At 42.0% G+C, this 21,349-nt stretch overlaps 1 protein-coding gene across 1 annotated transcript; it reads right to left on the reverse strand.

The window, feature by feature from the left end:
• Nucleotides 1-215: 215 nt before the first annotated feature.
• LOC311145447 (metabotropic glutamate receptor 1-like) lies at nt 216-16,869 on the reverse strand (the record flags this gene model as incomplete). The annotated part of the gene is made up of 9 exons (XM_084181690.1): nt 216-1,215; nt 1,946-2,478; nt 2,744-3,132; nt 6,807-6,933; nt 7,360-7,528; nt 7,994-8,240; nt 11,438-11,673; nt 14,255-14,504; nt 16,140-16,869. 9 exons carry the CDS (start codon nt 16,867-16,869, stop codon nt 216-218), a joined length of 3,681 nt encoding a protein of 1,226 aa, XP_084037816.1.
• Nucleotides 16,870-21,349: the final 4,480 nt, after the last annotated feature.

Here is a 21,349-nt window from a genome sequence, read left to right on the forward strand (position 1 = left end):
ATGGAACGTGAACAATATGCTACAAGTCATCAGCTACAAAATGACTCTATATTATTCTACATTTTAGTCATTTAGCAGACGCTCTTATCCAGAGCGACTTACAGTTAGTGAGTGCATACATTTTTATTTTTTTCATACTGGTCCCCCGTGGGAATCGAACCCACAACCCTGGCGTTGCAAGCGCCATGCTCTACCAACTGAGCTACAGTACTCGTTCACAGCGTTGAGGAGCTTTGTTTGTAGTCCTTCAGAATGACGGAGGCGTAGTTTGGAGGGGTGCATAATATGGACTCAGACACGGGTGAGGCGTTATGAAAGGGACTCCCCATGCTCGCTGTATCACGGAATGGGGAGGGGGGCATCAGGGCCATAGAATCCTCCATGGCTAATTTGATCTGAACGAGGTCGTCGTCCTCTTCTTCGTGAATCAGGGCGTTGTCATACATGTATCCATGGAGGAGGCCAAACTGCTCATTCTCCACCTCTACCTCCTCCTCAATCTCCTCCTCCTCCTCCTCCTCCTCCTCCTCCTCTTCCTCCATCTCCAGGTGGGAGGTGGGTTCCTCGTCGTCGAAGGGGCCAAGGTCTAGTTGCAGGGGCAGGACTGCATGCTGCTGGATGAGATGAGCCTGGTGGTACACAGGCCTGCCATGACTGCTCCCAGACCTGCCCCCAAAACCATCACCACCACCCACAGGGCCGGGTAGACTAATCATGTCCATATCATTGAGCTCAGGGATGATGAAATCACTGTTGTACTTGCCCACCACCTCCTGTAGCTGTAGGTGGTCCATGTTGACACTCTGCTGGGGGATCACTCTGCTCTGTGGCAGGTGCAGGGGCATGTGCTCAATGGGGGGGTAATATTCAACCACCTCCTCGTCCACCTCTTTAATCGGCCCACCGGTGGAGGGCATTATCTGCCCGTGGGCCATCATGTGTGGACTAAGGGGAGGATTGTATCGGACTAGGTCGCTCTCGTCCTCCTCAGCTACATTGTACAGAGTCTTGGTGCTGAGGTCAGAGAACTCCATGGCCATGCTGCTGCCTGTGTTATGGTAGGTGTTAGTTAAGGGTCTGATGACGGCCATCTGATTGGAGCATCCTGCTTCCTGTCTCTTCACGTGCACAGACAGTCTGTGCCAATTGTGCTCCCCTTTTGGAGGATGATGTCTTGCACCTGGTTCAGACCATGACACAGACTTTCCATTAGAACTATGAACAGAATAAAGATGGCTGTTAGCTATTTCATAGGAACTCAGAAAGGTGGAGACAACAACTGTGTTTCTGGTTCATGTAATAAAAAAAAATAAAGGAAAGTTAAAATCTCTAACAGATCAATTACAATTCTATGTTGATGGTGACTTTACAAAATGCATCTTCTTGGTTTGAATTACTGAAGATTGTATATATTTATTTATATATTCAGATGAATGTACTATACATCCTAATGCTGTGGTACAGTGTATCCTGATAGTGATCCTTCAGTACTCATGGGTATGCTGGTTTTAATTATATTCAGCAACAGATCAAAGGTGCTTGTTAATTGAACATTGACCTGGATCTGGCATATTATCCTCTAACACTCTCTCTGTGTCCCAAATGGCACCATATTCTATACATAGTGCACTACTTTTGGGCCCTGGTCAAAAGTAGAGAACTAGTCTATATAGGGAATAGGGTGCCATTTGGTACACAGACTCTGCCCTCTGAGTGTGAATTACTTGTAAAGCAAAATCAGCATCCCAGTGGTACCTCAGGAGCACGGCCCATATTCACAAAACGTCTCAGAGTAGGAGTGCTGATCTTGGATCAGGTCCCCCCTTTCCATCTTATCTTATTCATTATGCTCTAAAAGGCTAAACTTATTCTATGTCAGCACTCCGACTCGGAGACTCTTTGAATACAGGCCCAGGACTGATAAGACTAATTTCCATCAACTTACTTCTCAGAGTTCTTCTTCCGTTTGAACATGTTGAGCAGGCTGTTGCTCCGGCAAGCGATCTTGCCGTCGCCGACGTGCATGCGCACTACATCTGAGGTGGTGAACGCGCTGCGTACATTCCGCTCCGGCTTGGCGAGGATGATGTAGATCTTGGGCGAGAACATACAGCCCAACGCCACAGTAACACTCAGGCTCACTGAGAAAGATGTGGTGATGATCTTATAGTTGGAGCCAAAGTAGATGGGCACAAACGCCAGCCAGATGATACATGTTGTATACATAGTGAAGGCAATGTACTTGGCCTCGTTGAAGTTAGCTGGAACGTTGCGCGTCTTGAAGGCGTAGTAGGTACAGCTCATGATCAGCAGGCCGTTGTAGCCCAGTGGCGCCACCATGCCCACCGTGCTGGTGTTGCAGATCAGGAAGACCTCCCTGATGCTGGGGTAGGACTTGACGGGCATAGGTGGCTCCAGGATGATCAGAGTAACCTCCAGGGTGAGCTGGACACTGACTAGGAGGCCGGCGATCACCAGCTGATTATACAAAATAAGAAGAACACACAGGTTTTATATGCCACTTTTCGAGGACCCAAAGACATACTAAAGACAAAACAATAGGTGCGTCTGAAATGGCATCTTATTCCTTATAGTGCACTACTTTTGACCAGAGCCCTATGCAGGCCCTGGTCAAAAGTAGTGCACTATATAGGGAATAGGGTGCCATTTGGGAGGCATCCAATGTCAAAACCAAACAGATGAAAACAAGAACAAAGAGTAAGGAATACGTCTATATAATCACCTGGGCCCAGGCGCTCATAAACCGCGGCTTCCTGGTGCAGATCTTCTTCTTGCTGCCAGCCAGGATGCGTGCAATGCGGTTGGTCTTGGTGACTAATGCTGAGTAGCACATGGCGGCTGAGAGGCCCACCAGGAGGCGCTGCAGGTAGCAGGAGGCCACGGTGGGTCGGGCGATCAGGGTGAAGGGGCAGATGTAGCCCAGAAAGATCCCGGCCAGGATGATGTAGCAGAGCTCGCGGCTGGAGGACTTGACCACGGGCGTGTCTCGGTACAGGACGAAGATGAAGGTGACAAAGGAGGTGACCAGGATGCCCAGGCAGGCAAACACCACCTGGACGATGGACTCTGGATTCCCCCACTCCAGGTACCGCAAGGTGATGGGCTCGCAACCTGGGGAGAAGACACAGATAAAGAGAATAAGTGTGAGACCTTTCTCTGAAGATATTTCATTTGAAACAAAGCACAAAGGCTCTTACTGTATGTAATAGGCTAACTGATTGATGGATTGATTGATTTAACCTAGGTCCCAGACAGTGTATGTCTGACTTCACACTTCTTCATTCCATATTGACGAAACTACCCAAAATCACAAAGGATGAAATAAACAAATAGTGGGTAAAAAATGTCATTCTGCACAGTTGAATATTATGAATTAAATATGGGTAGCCTATTGCATATTTGTTTCTTCAAATCGACCATCTGAGAGCCTGTGTGACCGCTGCCTCCAGTTGGAAAACACACCAAGTATTAAAGTAGGTTTTCAGCTCAACTATAAATAAACCCCTTCTCTACTTAAGGAGGGCCAGTGCACAACACAGCTAGCCATGGGGAGGGGAGGGAGAGGCAGGCTGGAGTACAAAGCATAGCCATTGGAGGCGAGGGAGAACGACAGGACTGCTGCAGGAGTCAGTAAATCACTGCAGCATACCACTGGTCCAAGCATCCAACTTAACCACAGTATACATCCACTGACACACCTAACTAATGCCAAATATTTCACTGACCAATTTTATATTAAAGGCATACTTCGGGATTTTGGCAATGAGGCCCTTTTTCCTTTTCCCCAGAGTCAGATGAACTTGTAGATACCAGTTGTATGTCTTTGTGTCCAGTATGAAGGAAGTTAGAGGTAGTTTCCTGAGCCAATGCTAACTAGCGTTAGCACAATGACTGGAAGTCTATGGGTATCTACTAGCATTGGCTCGCAAAACTACCTCTAACTTCCTTCATACTGGACTCGGAGACATAAAAATGGTATCCACGAGTTCATCTGACTCTGGGGAAGTAGATAAAGGGCCTCATTGCCAAAATCGTGAAGTATCCCTTTAACGTCAAACTGCAAAAACTAAATAATCACATAAGGTCATTAAGTAGTGTGTGTTATGGTTGTTAAAATAATTGCTATCTAAACAAAATGTTCACTTTCACACAGTTGATGACAATTATTTTTTGGTCAGTATTGTTGTTTCATGTCTAATGTCTCTGACGTGAAAGGTAGACATTTCAATTAATTTAAAGGAGAGCATCTTGTCTGTGAAGAGCTTGAAAGCCATAAGCAGTAGCAGTAAGAAAAGTAGGGATGTCTGATACATGTTGAATATGATTCATGGTTCTCCTAGTCATGGGAGCACCTTTGAAAATAGGACAGCAGTACAGGCCAGGTGGGTGAAATAGTGCTGTTACCAATAATCATGGATGAATAAACTCAGTTGAGCTCAAATTAAGTGTTGTGCTGTGAAGGCTTTGAGGAACTGAACTTCAAAATAAGACTGTAGTACCCCTGGGGGGATGGTGACTCCCCTGTGAATAAGATATCTGCTCTGATCTCCTATTAAAGGGATACTTAAAGGGATGGTGATTTCTTCAAAATGTGAGATGAACTCTTGGATAGCATTTTTATGTCTCTGCGTTGGAAGGAAGTTAACTAGCGCTAGCGCAATTGCTAACTAGCGTTAGCACAATGACCAGATACCCATAGACTTCCAGTCAGATACCCATAGACTTCCAGTCATTGCGCTAAAGCTAGTTAGCAATTGCGGTAGCGCTAGTTAGCAACTTCCTTCAAACTGCACGCAGAGATATAAAAATGTTCATCTGATTCTGGGAAAGTAGATAGAGGGCCTTATTGCCAAAATCCCGAAGTATCCCTTCAGCATTATGCAGCTGAACAGAAAGGCAGAGTGCATCACATGATCAAGGAAGTACATTTAAATATTCACTCCAAATTGACAATATGCTTTAGGCCTACTGTAATGTCATTTAATACTATACATGGACATAATAGTATAAGATAGCATATGGTAAAAAATCCTCTGATATACTGTAACCAGGTGTACAGTGCATTCTGAAAGTATTCAGACCCCTTTACTTTTTTCCACATTTTGTTACCTTACAGCCTTATTCTAAAAGGGATCAAATTGTTTTTTTACCCTCATCAATATACACACAATACCCCATAATGACAAAGCAAAAACAGTTTTTTTATAAATTTTTGCAAATTTATTACAAATAAAAAACTGAAATATCACATTTAAATACATATTCGGACCCTTTACTTAGTACTTTGTCGAAGCACCTTTGGCAGCGATTACAGCCTTGAGTCTTCTTAGGTATGACGCTACAAGCTTGGCACACCTGTATTTAGGGACTTTCTCCCATTCTTCTCTGCAGATCCTCTCAAGCTCTGTCTGGTTGGAATGGGAGTGTCGCTGCACAGCTATTTTCAGGTCTCTCCAGAGATGTTAGATCGGGTTCAAGTCTGAGCTCTGGCTGGGCCACTCAAGGACATTCAGAGACTTGTCCAAAGCCACTCCTGCGTTGTCTTGGCTGTGTGCTTAGGGTCGTTTGGAGCAGGTTTTCATCAAGGATCTCTCTGTACTTTGCTCCATTAATCTTTCCCTCGATCCTGACTAGTCTCCACGTCACTGCCGCTGAAAAACATCCCCACAGCATGATGCTGCCACCACCATGCTTCACTGTAGGGATGGTGCCATGTTTCCTCCAGACATGACGCTTGGCATTCAGGCCAAAGAGTTCAATCTTGGTTTCATCAGACCAGAGAATCTTGTTTCTCATGGTCTGAGAGTCCTTTAGGTGCCTTTTGGCAAACTCCAAGTGGACTATCATGTGCCTTTTATTGACCACTCCGGTCTGGCCACTTCCGTTTGGCCTGATTGGTGGAGTGCTCCAGAGATGGTTGTCCTTCTGGAAGGTTCTCCCATCACCACAGAGGAACTCTGGAGCTCTGTCAGAGTGACCATCAGGTTCTTGGTCACCTCCCTGAACAAGGCCCTTCTCCCCCGATTGCTCAGCTTGGCCGGGCGGACAACTCTAGGAAGAGTCTTGGTGGTTACAAACTTCTTCCATTTAAGAATGATGGAGGCCACTGTGTTCTTGGGGACCTTTAATGTTGCAGAAATGTTTTAGTACCCTTCCCCAGATCTGTGCCTCGACATAATCCTGTCTCGGAGCTCTACGGACAATTCCTTGGACCTCATGGCTTGGTTTTGCTCTGACATGCACTGTCAACTGTGTGACCTTATATAGACATGTGTGCCTTTCCAAATCATGTCCAATCAATTGAATTTACCACAGGTGGACTCCAAACAAGTTGTAGAAACATCTCAAAGATGATCAATGGAAACATGATGCTCCTGAGCTCAATTTCGAGTTTCATAGCAAACGGTCTGAATACTTATGTAAATAAGGTATTTCTGTTTTTTATTTTTAATGAATTAGCAACATTTTCTAAAAACCTATTTTCGCTTTGTCATTAGGGGGTATTGTGTGTAGATTGATGAGAAAAACATATTTAATCAATTTTAGAATAAGGCTGTAACATAACAAAATGTGGAAACAGTCAATGGGTCTGAATACTTTCCGAATGCACTGTATTTTGGCCTTCATTAGCTTTGTGTATATGTTGCTGTAGGCACCTCTACAAAGACAAAAAAAATCTAAAAACAAACAGCATACACTCCTACAAAACCTAACAACTTGATGGTACTGTTTTGTACCAATTTATGCACAATTCTGTAGATATGAAAGAGGGAAGGGAAGGGTACCTTCCAGTTCGGGGTCCGGCCACCAGCCCAGGTCGCAAGCCTTACAGGTGAACTCATCCTGAACAATCTCGTTGTCTTTACAGGCTGTACAGATCCAGCAGCAGCTCACCTCTCCCTTCCTGATCACCTGTATTGATCAAACACATAGACAGGATGAGATTACACTGTTGGTTGAGTCTCTCTACTCACTCATTTTACCCATACAGCCGGTCACAGTTCTCTCCCTAGTCCCTACTCCTTCCCCTTGGCCTTAACCCTTCATTTGCAGATCTGCAGCATCTGAATAAGTATAATCAGGGTAGAGGTGGAGTGTCCACCATATTGCTTACACCTTACAGATCTGCAAACTGGAAGGTTTTGCAGATTGCTGATGTGAAAATTGGGTTAACACAAGTTATAGAAAGGGAAGGAGGAGGAGCTTTTACAATGGCATGCAGATTTATTTTAATTAGAAAATCAAGCACCAGTGGGTGTCCTAGTGTTAATGAAAGTCAATGGATAAATAAATAATATTGTTCAGTAGCATCAGACCAGCTGGGACGTTGACCCCCACCTTGATCTCTCCCTTGGAGCAGGGCTCGCTGCAGACGGAGCGGACCATGTCACTGCGGTTTATCTGCATCATGTAGTCATCAATGCTGAGCTGACCCTCGTGCCACGAACCCACATTGATGTAGTCGAACGCACCAGGCTCCACATACTGTAGGTTCATTATTTCATACCTAAGAGTGAAGGGAAAGTTGCTCTGATGAAGATCGATTGTATCTGATTCAAGTGTACAGAGACTTATTTTCATAGTGAAAGAGAAAGCAACAGATTAAATTATATTCATCATGGGCAGGGGGCTTTGGTATACATAGATATATGAAGGAACTTTTCTTCATTCAAAGTTGACAAGTACATGTATTTGTTATGTTTCAGTAGGATTGGTTGTGATCTTCTGGGCACATCTTCCTAATAATTTGGAAACAGTATTGTCACTGTCAGGGGATTTTTGTTGAGTACAAAGAGTAGATGCTGTACTGGTCGGATTCATACCGCAGTCACCTCACTCAGGAAACCACCGTCTTAACCTTTAGTTTTAGAGGAAATTCCCTCTTGGGCTGAGGGTGACACTGGTTTTATGTCTCATGGCAGGGCTATCTCATCATGAGAGTGTGACTCTAAATCACCTGGGCTACACCTACCTGCCAGGTGTGTCTCCGTTCTCATCAAACCACACATCTTCTCCAGACACCCCAGTGAAGGAGGTCCTCATGAGGAACTCCAACAGCTGGCTTCCATCGATGGGGTCCATGGCCTCACATAGTCCCACATGGCCGGGGCAGAGGTGGCTGTACATGTCATGCAGACCCTGAGCCATGGCGTATATAGCATTGATGACGAATCCCATCTTACTGTCCTGGACATAGTTGTCCTCTAGACTTTCGTAACCTGCCAAATACAATTAAAACATGAAATTAAGATTAGGGATGCATTGTTTCCTCAAAGTAATAAAAAAAAGAAAGTGCTTCATGTTTCAGTTCTGCAAGCATTATACAAGGATTATACACTGCTATGCAATACAAAGTGCAATAGTTAGTCACAGCTGAATATGAAAGAAACTATTCAATTTTTCTATTATCAAACGTCTTTTGCAGTATAATATACACTGAAATATAACAAAGGAATGATAGGGTGTCCAAAAACACATGGTTATTATTATTCTTGGGTTTTGGGCATCAGAAGGACACACTGTTCTGTTCTTTTCTGTGTCTGGGAGCATCAAAGGGCAGGCATCATTATATTATGGCATCAAAGAAATGCGTGTTACCATGGAGCCACCAACTATTTTGTATTCGCAACTCACAATTCAATGAGATATAAATAATGTGGTAATATTATAATTAATTGACAGAGGAAGAAAATCTATTATTCTCATTTATTCCTTCCTCCCTCGATCCATTTGCATCCTTGTTTGCCAGAAATACAGGTCTCGTGAATACAACTGTTTGATACATTGTGCAGTATGTTAAAAGAAAGAGACAGTAGAGTAACACTTTGATGATTTACAATTTGAAGAGAACAATATAGAACTAAGTCCAGAGACACCCTATCGATTAACAAGCGTGAAGCAAGCTAGAAGCAATATAAGTAGCACATACTGTAGCAGATCTTGATCTTATACTAATATCACAATATTAAAGGGCAACTCTGCCACTTTTCAACCTCATATTCATTATCTCCAGCACTAAACCAGTGTCTACATAATATGTGAAAACAGCGAGTTTCTATGATCTGTGGTTAAAAAGATAAGAAGAAAGGTCCTGAGAAATGCTTCTCTGTGATATCACAGGGTAGGATTCAAAGTAAGAAAAAACATGATTTTCAAAACCTGCAGCGAGTTTCTAGTCAGAGGGAGGGTATGTTCTTGTTCCCCACATCACCGCGAATCTTGTAGTTTACAAAACGTAGAAATGCGCAGTTTTCACAAATGCAGACACTGGTTTGGTGCTGGAGATAATGAATATGAGGTTGAAAAGTGGCCCTTTAATAATAGTATCCGGTACAGAAAGAATCAACTATTTGATTCATATCAATTTGTGAATCAAACGGTTCGGGTACAATGATTGCTCAGGTTTCAGATGTGTTTGTTTGTAGGCAGGTAAAAAAAATATATTTGACCCCCTTTTTCTCCCAAATGTCAATCTTGTCTCATTGCTGCAACTCCCCAACAGGCGTCCTCCAAAACATAACCCACCAAACCGCGCCTCTTAACACCCACCCGCTTAACCAGCCGCACCAATGTGTCAGAGTGAACACATCAACTGACGACTGAGGTCACCCTGCAGGTGCCCAGCCTGCCACATGGAGTCGCTAGAGCGCGATGAGCCAAGTAAAGCCCACCCGGCCAAGCCCGGATGACACTGGGCCAATTGTGCGCCGCCCTATGGGACTCCCGATTACGGCCGTTTGTGATTCAGCCCGGGATTGAACCCGGGTCTGTAGTGACGCCTCTAGCACTGTGATGCAGTGCCTTAGACCGCTGCGCCACTCAGGAGGCCCTGCTTGCTTTTTATTTTTTTTTTATTTTTTTTTTTATGTATCAACTTACTGAGTAATACAAGTACAAACAAACACATCAACAATCGATTGGATAGGGTTGTGGATAGTGACATGAAGAGTGAGAGTTATACACCTTCCTAATATTGAGCCCTCAGAACAGCCTCAATTCGTCAGGGCATGGACTCTACAAGGTGTTGAAAGCGTTCCACAGGGATGCTGGACTCCAATGCTTCCCACAGCTGCGTCAAGTTGGCTGGATGTCCTTTGGGAGAGGTCCATTCTAACCCCATGGTGTCTTAACGTATTGGGCCAAGGTCCATATAGGAACATGCAGCATGTGGTTCTACAAGGCAGAGCAGCCAGTTGGCATCTCATCTAATGCTTTCAAATGTTATTGGGCTATGTTTTATACAGCAATCTCAAAACTAGGAGGATGTGAGAATACACAGTGTGTGAGGGAAACCAGCTGTTGTGCTCTCACTGCAATGCATAAAAACACCCCAATAGCTTTATATAGTAGGGGTCAACAGATATACATCGATAGCATTGAATTTCAGGGTTGATATGACTCTGGTTTGGTCTCTATGCAGCTTAGGAAAAACCATCTCAACCACAAAGGGGGATAACTTCCCATCAAACAAATCATAGAGTTTTCTATTGATGATACACTATATCAGTCGACCTCTATGTATATTGCCAGAGTGACGTGCTTGAAGAGTTCATTCAGAAAAATACACACTCACCGTTTTGGAGCTCTTTACAAAGAAACAATAGAAGTGACAGAACAGCAGACTATGACTCTATCTCTGATTATCACAAATGATCAATATCCCTGTTATACATAGTACAGAAAGTAAGAGAAACTTAGTGCTTGATTTTTTAAATGAGGAGGTGGGTATACATTAAAAAAGATAAAACTAGTCTTTGAAAAGGAGATGTAAAAGAGAAACGTAAATTCATGCTAAATATTAAAAAATGTTTTTCCATACTGTTGCATGCATTGTTTAGATTTACGTTTACCTGTAACACATTGTTTAAAAAAAAGAAAACATCACTAATTTTTATAGAATTCATCACTGGATTTGCTAAGCAATGGTAACCAACTCGTAAGTTTAGTTTGAAAACGTATATAACGCAAAAAGAATATAAAAGTGCAAGGTGGGGAAAATAACTTTTTGAAAACATGCTTTTTGAGCATTGTTTCAAGTGATCAATATACTGTAGCTATGGCTAATCAATGAATCTGATTATTCATTTTTTTGTGAGATCCAATGTGCCTTGCTAATTCAATTTACCTAGATCATCTTTGGTTGGCCAGGAGAATGTTTTAGAAATAAAATAAAACAAAAAACAAAACATTATTGTATGGCTAGATGCACAGAAACTATTTATTTGTTCCAGTTTAATGAAATGTCTAGCCATTTGAGACAAAAATACAAAAACATTTAAACATCTACAAATCTAAATGTAAATGTATAGTTGAGACAACATCAAGTATACCATATGCTAGTTTACAATGTATGTCAGCAACCCTTCTGAAGAAACCATTATCATTCTCTATCATATCCTTTTCTCCCCATATCTACCTGAGCAGTTTTTCCTGTAGTTCATGTTCTCCAGCGGGTGCCCTGGGATGCGACACTGGAACTTGTGCTGCCAGAACTCAGGGAACCATGGGTTCCTGGTGTTGGTGTTGAGGCGGAGCTTCAGGAAGTAGTCATCAAAGGACGAGACCTCCTCCGACTGCAGCTTCACAGTGATACCGCCCACAGCCTCCTGTTCATAACCCTCAACCACCTCATCTCTGTCTGCCCAGCCATCACTGTGGGGAGAGACACAGTAACATTCACGTTAGAACTACTCCTTACCACCCCCAAATGGATGGTCTTTTAGAACTTTTCAATGGTCCCCTGAAACAGATGTTGAGAAAGTTTGTAGATGACTCTGGTAGGGACTGGGACAAATGGTTACCTTTTCTTTTGTTTGTCTACATCATGTAGATGCCAGACAAGTTGGACAGTCTGAGGGAGATGGCAAAGCAGCATCTTCAAGAGTCACAACAAAAGCATAAGGTATGGTGCAACAAAAATGCAAGAGAAAGTGAAATGAAGTCTGAGCAGAAGGTGTTACTACTCTTACCTTCTGATTCAGGTAAACTCCTTGCCAATTGGCAGGGGCCATAAATAATGGTCAGGAAGACAGAGTCTATGTAACCTATGAGATTCTCTTTCCAGGAAAGCTGCTTCCCAACCAGAGAATATCAGAAATAAAGTTGATGGGGTGTTGCATGTACTCATTTCATAGCTTAGGGAAGAGTAATGAGCGTGTGCTCCATGATACAGTAACACCACAGTAACCTCATCACAGCCTCCTGCTCATATCCCTCCACCACCCCATCTCTGTTTGCCCAGCCATCACTATAGGGGACAGGACAGTTCATCAGTAACATAATACATAGAACTACACACCTTGCCACTTGCCATATTATATTTTTGTGTAGCACACAAAACATTAACAATTGACTGATGAATGCCCTCCTCCCTCCTCCAGCATGGCAACATCACCAGTATCTAGCCATCTGTTTCACAGCACTACACACACACTATGTTCCAAGAACCTGCTTCTCTGACGTCAGCACATAGCAGTCATCATTCATACCATGGTATGAACAAAACATACGCAACCAAGCCATACCACCTCCATGTGGGATACTGGGTATAATTGTTGCATTGTCTAACCTTTACATATAATGAAGCCTATAGCCTATATTAAAAAATCAAAGACAATGGCAAATGTAATGTCAGCGTTTAACAAAAAAGAGCTCTGCTATTTAGAAAAAGCCTCTTGTTTCCTACAGGAATCACATACACACGGGCGGCAGGTAGCTTAGTGGGTAAGAGCGTTGTGCCAGTAACCAAAAGGTCGCTGGTTCTAAACCCCTAGGTGAAAAATCTATCGATGTGCCCTTAAGCAAGGCACTTAACCCTAATTGCTCCCGTAAGTCGCTCTGGATAAGAGCATCTGCTAAAATGTAAATGTGTGCACTCTACTGTAAGTAACCTTGTACTTTACAAACTACTGTCCTGTATTTTGGATAAAAGCATCTGCAACAGTAAGTGGATATATACTGAATGAATAAGGTCCACCCTGCCAACAAGGCTTTCCTCTCATCCTCCACACAGCCCAGGATAGATGGATGGTCATCCCCAGCCTCCTCTATCATAGATGGACCCAATGCAATGGGCTGGCTGTCTTCACTTACTGCACTGCTCTACAAAACAGTATTTTTTTTCAGTCGCTAGTCTCCTTGACCCAGAAAGAAACAGCCGCACCAATCCCATGTCCTATTTACCATCCACGAAGACGTCACAAGCTGCATAACTCAACTGCAGAGAGTTCTATGTCCATTTTTTTATATATTTGTGTTTTATCATCAGTGTTTCAGACTGTATCCTCACTATCACCATATATCAGTGTTACATGACTTACTTAGTTTGTATATACAACATGTTTTTGTCTTTTGATGAGGAATCGTCCAAACTGTTATCCAGGGCTAGCCTGCATGGTCCAACTGTATTGTTATTGTGTGAAAGGAAACAATAAAAGCTACAATTGAAAGAATACCAGGCTAATTTAGGACAGTCTTAGCTGTAGCTCGAGCTTCACTACACCCGTCAGGTCTTAATGCTAGCTAGCTCCATCCTCACTGCATAGCTACGGCCTTACTACAGTGAGGGAATGTCTATAAGCTGATCTGTGCTTTGATGCTCAGTAGTCCTCACCACTGAGCTCTGTGCTGGAGGTGCTGTCCTATATTAGCCTAGTCTCCCACTGAGTCTGTGATCTGACAGGGGAGAAAGAGAAAGAGAGAGATCGGTAGAGATAGAGAGAGAGCGAGAGAGAGCTGTCTAACCATGCATTATTCATGAGTGTGAGTGTGATTAAAAGCTTCTTTCTGCTTTCAGAAGGAACTCCACTACTGCTAGAATAATGATTATTATCGTGTTCAAGTTTAAACTGAGTAAACCATAGGGGGCCTTGGTATGATATATCAAAGGGAGAAACAGCAGCATATTATTTTGGACAACGCTCAATGGTCATGGCAATAATTTCGTTATACTATATGATAATAATGAGGTCAATCACTCCACAAAATGGAGTAAGGCAAGAACAGCAAATTTGCCATTCTATGTTCAGATTGATCTGATCTGGGGCCTAATGTAGGAGTGCTGATCTAGGATCAGGTCCCCCTGTCCATGTAATCTTATTAATTGTGATCTAAGCTGATACTAAATCAACACTCTTACTCTGAGATACTTGATACATAAGGCCCCAGGTTGATATGACTCCCTTTAACCCATTGCTAAGACTGATTATGAACATATACAATGATCTAACTTTACCTGCCAATGAGAAGGAACTCCCCTGCCACCCCAAGTCGTCTCATAGCCATGAGCAGTCCACGGACCGTCATACCCTCGCAGAAGCAGACGACCACCCGGGCCTTGGGCAGGCGTTCTCTCAGCTTTCTCAGCAGCCTGTCAAAGTGCTTCTCCCCAGCGTTGCTGTAGATCTTGTCTGAATGGGCGATACACAGCCCCTCCTGAGAGGCCAGCTCCTTAAAAGCTTCCATGCCACTTTCTCCGTAATTACCTGGGAAAATAAACAGCATTAACAAACAAAAAACAACACTATATCATGGTCTTTAAAGGTAAATATATATTTGAACACAATATTATTTAAAAGGTCAATACAGTATTCTACATTCTGAAGAAGTTTAAGACATTTTGTATTATAACTTCCCCTGTAAGTATTGCCAACAAGCCAAACGCAACAGTACTGCAACCCATAACTAGTGATTGCATTTCAAACTTTCAGTCTGTTTGTTAGCACTCTATTTCAGAGATGAAAGTGCCATGTGATGTCACTGTAACTCATATCACTTGTTTATCTAATAAAAACACACATAATTCTACTCATCGGTCTGGTATATAACGAAGGTGCAACAGAACAGAAATGTCATTGGGTTTTAATCAGTTCATCACCAACTCTCTGCCTGAGTCCCCTGAGTCCCTCACTGCAGGTAGATCAAAGGGCGCGTCCCAAATGGCACCCTATTCCCTTTATAGTGCACTACTTTTGACCAGGGCCTATAGGGCTCTGTTCAAAAGTAGTGCACTATATAGGGAGGGAATATGACGCCATAGGACGCTATGAACCTTATATCATTCAGACATCTCATCATCGGGGAATGGTATCTTAATTATTGTATAATAATCTATCCTACATCCTAGCTCTTCTTCCTGTACTGCAGAACAGAACTGTAGCTACTAAAGACGAGAATTGTCTTGTTTTCTCAGTCTCATATGCTGTAGTTGTTCAATACTCAAAAGGTGGATTTTTTTTTAAATCGTATTACCGGTAGTTTATAACATTGTAGTGAATTCATCAAAAAATATCGAAAAATCTTGACTGAATTACATCATGCTGCAGAGAGTTTGTGGATAAGGACAGCATATCTATTTCTATCTAACCTCTTAAATGCGGTTATTTACCAACAGTCGTCTCACCAGAATACTTTCTGACAGCTGGATACCTGCTGGATTACCTGCCATCACCTCCACAGTAAGATTTAGTAGGAGAGACATTTCTGAAGGACTTGGTTCACGAAATCCTTCAAAGTTTCAATTCATATAACTCAAGAATTTTGTGGAGTTGAGGTAGTGAGTAGTCAGTTGTGGTAGTATGTGGCGCACATTAATTTCTAAACAGAGGTCAGAAGCAAGTTGTAAGTATTTGATGCTATTGGCATGATAAACCAACAAAACAAGATTATATCTTTGGGAACATCAACACAAATCATTGCAAGGGATGCCGTCATGTAAAAGCTTCTATTGTAGTACCTTTATGTTTTTTGGGAGATGAAGTACTCTTTTTGGTTTCAGGCAGAACCCTTTTGGGTTCCATGTAGAACCCTCTGTAGAAAGGGTTTTACATGGAACCCAAAAGGGTTCTACCTGGAACCAAAAGTGTTCTACCTGGAACCAAAAAGGGTTCATCAAAGGGTTATTCTACGGGGACAGCTGACGAACCCTTTTAGGTTCCAGACAGCACCTTTTTTTCTAAGAACGTAGTCATGATTGCTATTTGTGCCAACTTCAAACTATAGATAGACTATTCCCTCCTCCCTAACCTACAGCTGAATCCAAACACTGCCCTGTCTTCACTGGTCTGACACTTCTCTCCACACCCAATTAAACCCTTCAAAAGCTATAGACAGTGACTTACCCTCTGTATGGACTGCTGACACATAGGTCCAGTTATAGCGTTTGACTATGTCCAGGATGGCTCTGGCTTGGAGAGTGTCAGAGGGCACAACCCTAAGGAAATACTTGAAGAGTGTTTTGTCACTCAGATCTATGCTGGTCGCAGAATATGCTATCTGGGGGATGTTGAACAGCTGCAGGAGGTTCTGAACTTGAATAGCCACTGAGCTTGACCCAGGTCCGATGACTCCGGCTATGGGTCTCTTGGTGGCGGGTGGCTGACTCGCAGGCGTCCCTTCAATGCACCACTGTCTGGAGGTACCATCTTTGTTGTCATCATCCCGGATCGAGATGAGAGAGTCTCTAATGAACTCAATACTCTGCTCCAGAGCCACTGAGGAGTGCCAACAGGAGTCCCTGATCTCGCACCCCAGAGTGATGTTGGGTAGAAGATTCGGGTTGGAGTTTATTCGGTCCAAGGTGTGGAACATCGCTTCTACTCGTTGGATTCCATACTGTTCCCGAACCTCACCGCATTTCCTCTCCGCTACCTGCTCTGTTGACGGTTGGTGGTGGACCGAGAACAGGGCACCGATGATTACGTCCCCGTCCATTCTGGCCACCAAGCGGGACGAACCAGCTTTAGGAACCACTGACCTCTCAAATATGTTACTGGGGGAGACGAATGCATCATACAGTAAAATAGGGAAATACAAAAACCTAATGGCATTCAAGTACATCATATTCCACATAGTGTAAACGGTCTTGGTGATGGAATCATGTCCGCTTGGCCATTGGGAAGAGCTGTGGGTCCAAGTTTAATCGAAGACCCATCATCTCCTTACCATCCCTCTTTCACTGATGTCTTTTCTGCAGATGAGATACATATATTAATTCAAGTTTTCTTTAGAAACAAGTGATGATAAACAGCTGTCTGTTGCCAATATATTTTAGGCAACTCTTTATACCCCTTTGAAACGCAACATAACTTCTCAATTAACCAAAGGAAAATATCCCACTGGGTACAGACGTCAATTCAACGTCTATTTCACGTTGGTTCAATGTAATTTCATTGAAATTAAGTGGAAACAATGTTGATTCAACCAGTGTGTGCCCAGTGGGATAGCTATAATGCAGAAGCGAACTAGACATTCAATCTTGAATAATCAAAGTAATAATAGCCTAGGCTACTGTAATTTATAACCATATAACGACTTTGAATGCCTTTCATAACATGTTCAGCAAAGACAGCTTGCCAGAGGCTGATTAAAAGTTGATTGGTCTGATGGTTGGTTTGCATGGCTGGTTTCAGCACCTAGTCATTGGACAGCACTCAGTGCTAACTTGCCTGTTGGGCGTACAGTCATTTACCCACGCTGAGATTGTTTTAGGCTACATAAATTGCTACTTAAAATATTGCTAAAATGACTCATTGAAATTATGAATCAGATCTCATATAATTTCCTATGCCATTAGGCCTATGTATATAGCCTATTGAGATTTTCAACGTCAAATGGACATTCAAATTGACATTCACTTACAAACGGTTTAGGTAAAATAGGCTATTTTACAGTTTTTCATTTATTCAAATGTTTCAGACATGTGCGAATGAATTGCCATATTATTCATATAGGGTGAAGTCAGCATTAGTGGGACATTTGTGTTTGAGAGTACTGTACTATGCTAATTTTGCAAACCAATCACAACAAATGTTATTGGGGTTGTTGCTGCATGTGTTCTGTGCATGAAAAAATGGTTTTGGTTAGTGTGACATTGCATCATTGATGAGTGTGGTCAGGTTTCTTAGATGGGGTGACCCGTTGAAAATCATGAAAAACCGCTGTACTATGAAACCTTGCACTAGAATGACAAGGCTGTCATTCTGTCAATTATAATTTCATAATCTAGTATTTTGGTGTTAAAATTAATAGTTATTGATAGTGTTTTGAAATATAATAAACATTCATGTAAACAGCTTGTATATTTAATGAAAATCTGATTTATAGTATTGTCCCATATCTAATGAAGGAAATTACTGACAGGGACCTTTCAGCTATAAAAATGCACAAAATAAACCTTTAATCAATGTATCTGTAATTTCCTTCATTATATATTCTGGAGTGCATTGTAATATGTTGTTGTAGTTGTTCATAACATCTCAAAATCAAGTCTATACGCTATATAGCACATAAACAACATAGGATGACAGTGAAAGGAATTAAAGGGAAATAACAAGGGTAGGTAAGGAAAGGAAGGACAATGACATGTAAGAAACGTAGGATAGAAGAGAGCCTCAATTTATGAAAGGGGACAGCCTTTAGGGAATAATAGAGGTGATTCAGGATCAAGTAAAAGCTGAGCAGACTCCTTTAGATAGATTTCCACCAAGAGTTTGGAATGTCCCCAAATCAATTTCCCAATAGCATAGAGAGGTTCTAATAGAAGATCATTGAAAGTAAAACAGAGAGTGTGTTATCTATAAGCCTCTACAAAGTATTATTGATGATTTCATAACAAGTGCCAGGTAAAGTGGGACACTAATGTATTTCTAATGAGAAAATGGTGCCCCACATCATCTACTTAAGTGTCCCACTAAAACTTAAAGCCAGGCTCTAGCAAAAGTAGGGGTCTGATGTTCTTTTAGGGGTAGTAGCATCCACGGAATAATACATTATCAACTTGTTTCATCATAACAATTTAGATAAGACCTTAATTAATTGAAATGAACATCATTTGAGTAGGGGTGGACTTATTTTGATTGTGTACATAGCCATCTACCAAAAAGTGTCCCACTCATGCATATATCACCCTAACTAAACAAAATGCTACCATCATTGCTATTCACATGAAGGGCAGTCTCCTCCATTCATGTTACATTGCACCGTTTGAAAGCATTAGCATAAAACACCTTAGATATCATAACGTTAGAGTGTGGACATACCTGCACCTCCTGCCTCGGAACATTGCGTACCTCCTTGTCCCCTGAACCTCTCAGTTTGGAGCCCAAGTTAAGCCTTTGCCGCGCCAATACCGGGTTTCTCTTTTTTCCTGCCTCTCTCTCGCTCCCTCTCTCTATCTCTCTTTTTGAAATGCAGCATGGGTGCCCCCCTCTATTCCTCTTGATCATTGCATGCATCTTTAAAACCGGGTCACACAAATTGCATCATATGGCCCTGATAAAAGACAGTATGCAGAGAGAGATAGACATTTAGTATGCATTTGCATGGTGGAGTATTTTAAGCTAAATAAAAACGTTAATTGCGTGTACAAGCTTGCTTTATTTATTTTTCAGAATAAAGGTATAATCATAGAGGCCTACAAAAGGTCAGTATTGTCAGTATGAAATGAGGCTATAGGCTTCTGCAGCTATTGGCTAATAGTAGTAGGCTAGGCTAGCCAGTGGCATAAGCCGAAATGTAACATATCTAAATAGACAACACTAGCCTAAATTTGTTTGGCGGCGCATCAATGGCTGCACATCCAAGTTAAGCTTCCCCTAAAGTAAATTGAATTGAACTTGCCATAATTATATACTTACTGCTGTCTATACACAAATAAATGAAATCCTTCAAAACAGCACACCAGAGAGCATGATTTAGCCACAGAGGATCAATAGCTTCTTTTAAAAAATATATGTGGATTGATTGTCTTAAACCTCTACGTTATCGGTGTCCCGTATACGGGACGGTTGAGCTAACGTGCACTAATGTGATTAGCATGACTGTTGTAAGTAACAGCAAACTTTCCAGGACATAGACATGTCTTATATGGGCAGAAAGCTTATATTATTGTTAATCTAACTGCACTGTCCAATTTACAGTAGCTATTACAGTGAAAAAATACCATGCTATTGTTTGAGGAGAGTGCACAACAACAAAAAACGTATCACGACAACTGGTTTGATACATTCACCTCTGAAGGTAAATAATGTACGTACATTCAGTAATCTTGCTCTGATTTGTCATCCTAAGAGTCCCAGAGATAAAATGTAGCATACTTTTGTTTGATAAAATCCATTTTTATATTCAAATGTAGGAACTGGGTTGTACAGTTTGAACCCCTGCTGTCTCTGGCTCCACACCCACCCCGCCCGGCCATCTAGATGTGTGAAACTTAGTGTATAAGCTAATGATCCATCATGTATGACATTCCTGGGAGTGTGTTAATTTACAATTTGTATTACCATATCATTTTTGTATGTTCTCTATAGTCATGTACTTGAAAATGTATCAATTGACCAATTCGGCACATTTGGGCACAATTGATACAAAATAGTCCAGTATTGCAATGCGTCACTGGATCAATCTGAAACTTTGCACACACACTGCTGCCATCTAGTGGCCAACATTTAAATTGCGCCTAAACTGCAATATCATATTGTGACCTTTCTCTTGCATTTCAAAGATGATGGAACCAAAGAAAAAATAGAAAACGCATGTTTTTTTGTTTGTACTATCTTTTACCAGATCTAATGTGTTGTATTCTCCTACATTAATTTCACATTTCCACAAACTTCAAAGTGTTTCCTTTCAAATGGTATCAAGAATATGCATATCCTTGCTTCAGGTCCTGAGCTACAGGCAGTTAGATTTGGGTATGTCATTTTAGGCGAAAATTGGAAAAAAAAGGGTCCGATCCTTAAGAGGTTTTAAATCCCAGTGCAGAGCACAACCTAGACTCCGGAAGCGTGCAATTTGGGCAGCGTGTAGCAAATATCAAATAGCTGATTGTTGATTTGCAGCTGTCAGTGTAAAGCATCTAAAATCCTAAGCCTATCACAATGTTTCAAAATTCAATTGCGGGAAAAAGCACAAACGAGAGGAGACAAAAACAAATCTCTAACCTGTCTGTCTTTAGTTAAGCTAACAAAATTCTCAACTCCCACTATAGCAGAGAGCGCCGGTGAGTGCGCATATTCACTGTCTTTATCAGTGAGTGAGTCCGCGCCACTGGTAGGTTTTTTAGGACAATAATATCCTCCTCTTGGCTAGATGGACGTCATAGCCTACACCATGTCTCCCCTTTTCATAGACCTCGATTAGATGGTTGCATTCAAGACATGGTCGTTTTATTGATCTCATATTTTGATCTCAGTATTTTTGTGATATTAAAGATTCGGCCATGGAGAGTAAAGTGTCGTAGATTTGCATGAAATGTGTTTGTAAAAGGCCACATTTTTCTCGGATCCTACAAAAAGAAATCCTAATCTAGCTCGGGTTGAGCTCTGGATGT

Source organism: Coregonus lavaretus (genome assembly GCF_964263955.1).
Source record: "Coregonus lavaretus genome assembly, chromosome: 18".
NCBI classification, from domain to species: domain Eukaryota; kingdom Metazoa; phylum Chordata; class Actinopteri; order Salmoniformes; family Salmonidae; genus Coregonus; species Coregonus lavaretus.